The sequence below is a fragment of the Heloderma suspectum genome, chromosome 13, assembly GCF_057233095.1.
Source record: "Heloderma suspectum isolate Gila_16-S chromosome 13, 16-S_ref, whole genome shotgun sequence".
Taxonomy (NCBI): domain Eukaryota; kingdom Metazoa; phylum Chordata; class Lepidosauria; order Squamata; family Helodermatidae; genus Heloderma; species Heloderma suspectum.
In genome coordinates this window covers 32,688,942-32,694,941 of record NC_139470.1, presented here as the reverse complement: position 1 = coordinate 32,694,941, position 6,000 = coordinate 32,688,942, and the positions used below count along the sequence as shown (strand labels likewise).

The 6,000-nt window shown below is 57.3% G+C and overlaps 1 protein-coding gene across 1 annotated transcript in view; it reads left to right on the top strand.

The window, feature by feature from the left end:
• Positions 1-3,752: 3,752 nt before the first annotated feature.
• Positions 3,753-6,000, top strand: part of GGT5 (gamma-glutamyltransferase 5) — a 56,449-nt gene continuing 54,201 nt past the window's right edge. The window contains exon 1 of the mRNA XM_084819959.1: positions 3,753-3,984. Within this exon, the coding sequence (XP_084676085.1) occupies positions 3,818-3,984 (167 nt within the window). The 5' untranslated portion in view covers positions 3,753-3,817. The remainder of the gene's footprint in view (positions 3,985-6,000) is intronic.

Genomic DNA, 6,000 nt, shown 5'->3' with positions numbered 1-6,000 from the left:
TCTTGGAGTCCTTTTCTCGCTAGCATCACTTGCCATGGGACCTTACTGATCATTGTTCTGAGTTTATTAAAATCAGCTTTCCTAAAATCCAGGGTATGCGTTTGACTACGCTTGGCTTTTGCTTCCCTTAGAACCAAGAACTCAAGTGCAACATGGTCGCTTTCCCCCAGAGTTCCTGTAACTGCTACTTTATCCACTAAGTCATCTCTGTTGGTTAGGATCAAGTCAAGGGTAGCCGATCCTCTAGTTCCTTCCTCTACTTTCTGTAGGAGGAAGTTATCCGCCACACAAGTAGGGGTGGATGAAAGTCACTTACCTTTCGTCGAAGGTTGTTCGCGGTGGGGGGGAGGCGCTTCGCTGCTCCCCCCGCGAAGTTCAGGCCGGGGGGGGAGGCTTCCCGCCTCGCCCGGCCGCGAACTCAAAAGTTTAAAAAAAAAAAAAAAACGCCCCCGTGATAGGCTACGTGACGATTAATGTAGCCTATCACGGCTAGATCTGCAAAGTCAGCCGTGATAGGCTACGTTAATCGTCACATAGCCTATCACGGGTGACTTAAAAAAAAAAAAAAAAAGCGCGTACGCTAATGGCGGCCCCCATAGGGAGCCGCCATTCGCGTTCCTTATTTGGTCGCTGTAGTCTATGTAAATGTTTACGTAGACTACAGCGACCAAATAAGGAACGGGAATGGCGGCTCCCTATGGGGGCCGCCATTATCCGTACGCTTTTTTTTTTTTTTTTTTTTAAGTCACCCATGATAGGCTACGTTAATCGTCACGTAGCCTATCACGGGGGCGTTTTGTTTTTTTTTTCTTTCATTGGAATGGCGGCGGCGGCGGCAGCCGGTCAAAAGACCGGCTGCCGCTCCCGCCCCGCACGAACACCCGCCGAACCCGCCGCCGGGAGGGACATTCGGCAAAGGTAAGTCCTGTCCCGGGGGGGGGCGGGGGGGTGCAGAGGATTTCTCCCCGAAACTTGTTTGGCGGGCCGAACACGTTGGCGCTCGGCCCCCCGAAGTTTCGGGGAGAAATTCTCTGCCATCCCTACACACAAGTCAGAAATTTCCTGGAGGGGCCATGTTTTGCAGAATTTGTCTCCTAACAAATATCGGGGAAACCGAAGTCCCCCATTACTACTACATCATGCTTCCTTAAAACATTGGCTATTTGCTTTCCAAAAGTTTCATCCTTGTCTTCTCCTTGATTGGGTGGCCGGTAGTAGACTCCGACCACCAGGTTCCTTTTATTCTTTGCTCCATTTATTTCAACCCAGATGCTCTTGATGGGGCTACCAAGCTCCTCCTCCTGTATTTCTGTGCAGAGATATGTATTTTTCACATACAGTGCAACCCCACCTCCCTTTCTGTTCCTCCTGTTCTTTTTGAACAAGTTATATCCTTCAATTGCTGTATTCCAGTCATGAGAGTCATCCCACCAAGTCTCAGTTATACCTATCAGGTCATAATTTCCCTCTTGTGTTAAGAGTTCAAGTTTGTTCTGTTTGTTTCCCATACTCTGGGCATTAGTATATAGACATCGAAGACCATGTGCTTCATAGTCTGGCTTTCTTCCTACATGTGTCTGAAGACTATTATTGGACGCTATCAGAGCTGTTCTCTCCATTGCAGTGCATGCGCCTATGTCCATTGTTACCCCCAACATTACATCTCCCTTCCCTGTAGGATTCAGTTTAAAGCCCTCCTGATGAAGTTCTTCATGCTGTGGCCAAACACATTCTTCCCAGCCTTTGTGAGGTGCAACCCATCCCTAGCCAACAGCCCATCTTCCAGGATGTATAGCCCGTGGTCCCAGAATCCAAATCTCTCTCGTCGGCACCACCTTCGTAGCCAGTCATTCACCCGGAATATTTTTCGTTCCCTTTCTGTCCCTCTTCTAACTACTGGAAGGATGGATGAGAAAACTATCTGGGCCCCAAAGTTCTTGAGTTTCCTTCCCAAAACTTCGAAGTCTGACGTGATCTCTTTGTGGCTCCGCTTGGCGGTATCATTTGTTCCCACATGGATGAGAAGAAAGGGATACCTGTCAGTGGGCTTTATGAGTGCAGGCAACCTTTCAGTCACGTCTCTAATTTGTCCTCCCAGGAGACAACATACATGGCGAGTCCATGGGTCTTCGCGACATACTTGGGTCTCGATCCCATGCAGCAAGGAGTCTCCCACTACTACCACTCTTCTCTTCTTCTTGTTGTAGGCCTGGGTTTCATCGCCTGTTTGACTGACCTTTAGCCTCTTGCTCACTCTCATGCAGGTTCCCCTGTGATTCTTCCTCTGCAGGCTGAGAGGAAGAATCACATCCTCTTTTATGCAGAATAATGAGCTGCCATTTTATGCAAAATGGCAGCTTGCCATGGGACTGGGTGGCTGCACAGCAGCTGCTGGGCCCTCCAGCACCGAGCGGGGCGTGGTGAGTGGGGGTGGGCAGCGGCGAGGGCTTGGCAAGCATGCGGAGATCGCGGATGGAGGTAAGTCTGTCCATCCCTAATTACTGACATTAAGGCATCAGCCTTAGCTTCCAATTGTCTGGCTTTGCGGAGCTCGAGTCAACACGAGATCCCCTGAACTCTTGTCAAAGACTGGCAGTTTTTTAAGTCCTTGGTTTATGCACTGACTGATCCGTCCGTCCCATCCGTGTTCTGAAGTCTCTGCCCCGGTTGATTTATGCTCTGTCGTGGCAGGGTTGTCTCAGGGAACCCCCACACAGGGCAACCTGGGGTGACACTGTGTGCCACCCTAGTAAACTGAACCACCAGATACCCTATAAAGAGAAAAGTGGGGCCATAACGAGGAGGGCTCATCCCGTGGCACTTATGTGCAGGCCATGGCGACCAGCTCGCCCCGCTTGGTCTCTGGCTCTGGGGAGAGCCGCGCTCCGAAGGGCCCAGAGCCCAGCCCTGCAACGGCCACGCCCCCGGCACGGGGCAGGTGCCTGTCCGAGGGGCCCGCACGCAATAGGGCTCCCTCCGCGGGAGGGAGTGGGCTCCGGGCCCCGTGGAGTGGCCCTGGCCCGCGGGCCTCTCAGCACCCGCGGGTTCCCCTTCGGACTGGTGGCGTACAGGCCTCGGCTGGGCTAGCCAGCCTCTGTCCCGGCGTCTGGGGAAGCCCCATCCCGCGCTTGGGGCCCACCAGGCCCACACAGGGGCGCTTCTGCCGGCAGGCTTGCCGACCCAGGCGCGCCCTCAGCGCTGCGGAGCAGCGGGGGAGCGCGTCTCGCTGGCAGCCCTCCGGAGGGGCCCGGCAGGCCGGCGAACGTGTCGGCCCTCCGGAGCCGTCGGGCCGCAGCTCCGTCGGGCCGAGTCCGCAGAGGCCGGGGCGGGGGGGGGCTGGCGGGCGCTGCGGCCCAGCGGCATCTGGAGGCCGCCCCGAGGGGAGGCCGCGCCGCGCGGGCAGACGGGCGCCTCTGGACGCCCATTCCGGACAGCGGAGGAGCTCTTTCCCCGACAGCGCGCCCGGCAGCCTTCTCGGCCTGGGCCGCCGGCCGGCCTGCCAGCAGCTGCAGAGCCCGCTCGCACGCGTCCCGCTCCGGCGCCGGCGCGAGATTCGGGCGGCGTCCCGCTGGGGGCGCGCAAGGGCCACGCGCTGCCCGCACGCGCCCCGCGGCTCTGCCCCGCCGAGCGAAGCCCGCCCCGGGCCCGGCCGCGCCCCCGGCCCCCGCCAGGCTGCCCGCGAAGGGAGGGGCCGGCGCCCGCCCGCCCGCCGGCCGGCCGCCCCTTGAAAGCCGCCCTCGCTGCGCCCCCGCGCAGAGGGCGGAGCGGCGCCGGGCGGACGGCCGGCCGGAGCCTCCGCTGCGCTGCGCCGGGCGGCATGGCTCTGTCGCGGCGGAAGGGCTGCTGCCTGGCGCTGGCGCTGGCGCTGCTGCTGCTGGCGGCGCTGGCGCTGGCGCTGGCGCTGAGCCCGGCCAGGTGCGGCCCGCCCAGGGCTCGGCGCGCCGCGGTGGCGGCGGACACGCGGACCTGCTCGGAGATCGGCAGGTAGGAGGCGGCGCGGCCGGCCCGCGCTCCAGGGCCCTGCGCCGAGCTGGCTTCCGCGCGGCCCGGGGGGAGCCGCCGCGCCCGGCAGCCTTCCCGGCGGAGTGCGCGCGTCTCGCCGCGCTTCTCGACAAGCGAGGGCGCGCGCGGTCGCGGGGCGGCTTGACTTCGAGTTCTGAAGGAAGCGAGGCGAGGCAGGAGCGCGCGGGCACCCGGGCGTCCGCCGCGACTTCCCCGCCCGCGAGCGCCCTCGCCGCCTGCCCGGACCCGAACCGCGGCCCCGGAGTATTCCGAAGACCCGCCGCCTCCTGGCCTGGCTGCTGCCGCTCCGGGACGTGGCCGCGCCCGCCCTCCGAGGAGACGGCCGCCCCTCTCGGGCATCCGCGCTTCGTCCTCGGAGCCGACGCCGCTCCCCGGCAGGACGGGCTCGGGGCTCCCGCCGCCGCGGACTGATCTGGGACCCCCCCGCATCTTCCGATAGCAGTGGCCCCCCCACGGCTCAGCGAAAGAGCGGATGGAGTGGTAGCGCAGGGCCCGGTCCAGAGAGCCTGGGAGGCCGGGAGCTGTTGAGCCCAGCCCGAGACGGAGACGCGGCCCGTGTGCAGCGGATCCCGGGCTCCGGCGCCAGGCGCTCGTGGCACGATAGCGCTGGCTGAGCCTGGAGAGCGTCGAGCGCCCGCTCAGCGGCATTTTCCTGAACCTTCCATAAAGTTCATGCAAAGAGTCGCTTGTGGGATACAATATAATTTGAGATTGTGTTTGTGGCCACTGTTAGTTTTTTTATTGCATTTAATTGCATTTTACCAATTTCATTTTGTTTTATTTTGTATTTATGCTCATCACCCTGAGAGTTACAGCTATAGGAAGATTCACAAGTTGAATACATGAATAAATGTAAATTACCCATTCGAATCCAAACTTCTTACAATACTACTTTTCTTAACTAATCCCCTTATTTATTCTGGTAAGCAATTGGCTATGAGCACATAAAAACAGCGTTCATTCAGTTTGATTACTGGAAATCAAACACTCAGAACTGACGACAGCATTTCATGAACCATATTTTGCAATCAATTTAGCAATTATATGATTCATCTGCATATATTGCTATACAGAAGTTGAATATTCACCCATTTCCTTCATAATTTCTCTGTATTTTTTAATTCTCACTTCTTTAGACACACTTCTATCAAACTGCGATCTCCACAAAGCCTCATGTTACCCAGTAAAGCTGGTTTCCAACCCTACATTATAACAGATCACTATAAGTGGTGGAAGCACAGGCGTGGCTCATTTTATACAAATGGCATTCTGACTACAAGGATTCACTTTAATGTTGTCTGAAACTTCTTGTTGTTGCAATGCCAGAGGACATTGTTAAGGTGTGTTGTTAAATTTTGTTGCTCCAACATGATACCTTAATCAGATATAGACCTTGTAGATGAGACGGCCGTGCAGCTCTGGAACACCATGGAGGGCACAGTCCTGTGGGGATTGTTGGCTGCCTCTGAACTCGGAGGTGGCCAGCTACCCAATGCAGGGCAGATGGAGTGCAGGGGGGATCTTCTCTGTGCTCCAGCCACCCTGCATTTGAAGCTAGACGGCCAATTTTGGCTGTCCAGCCGGGGCACCTGCGTGGGGCAGGGAGGCCAGGCAGCACATAGGGAGTGTCGTACCAGCGCTTCTGCAGTCCCCTCCCTGGCCCCAGGAACACCCCCTTTTCGTGAGCTCCACACGGCTCTTCCAAGGGCAGAGCCGGGAATGAACCGCACTTCCAGGGAGGAGGCGGGGGAGGGGAGGGGAGTCAGATTTCTGGGAACTGAAAAATACTACGGCTGTCTAGACGCTGTCTAGCAGCCACAGGAATGTGCCCTTAATGCTCGGGAAGGCTACTCCACCCACTCTGATTGTTTAATAAAGTGTTTTAGCTTTCTACCCCATAGCAAAATGTTTAAATAAGTTTTTGTCATTTGATTATTACTGATGGGTTTTTCTATTTTAAAACAGATTAGACACATT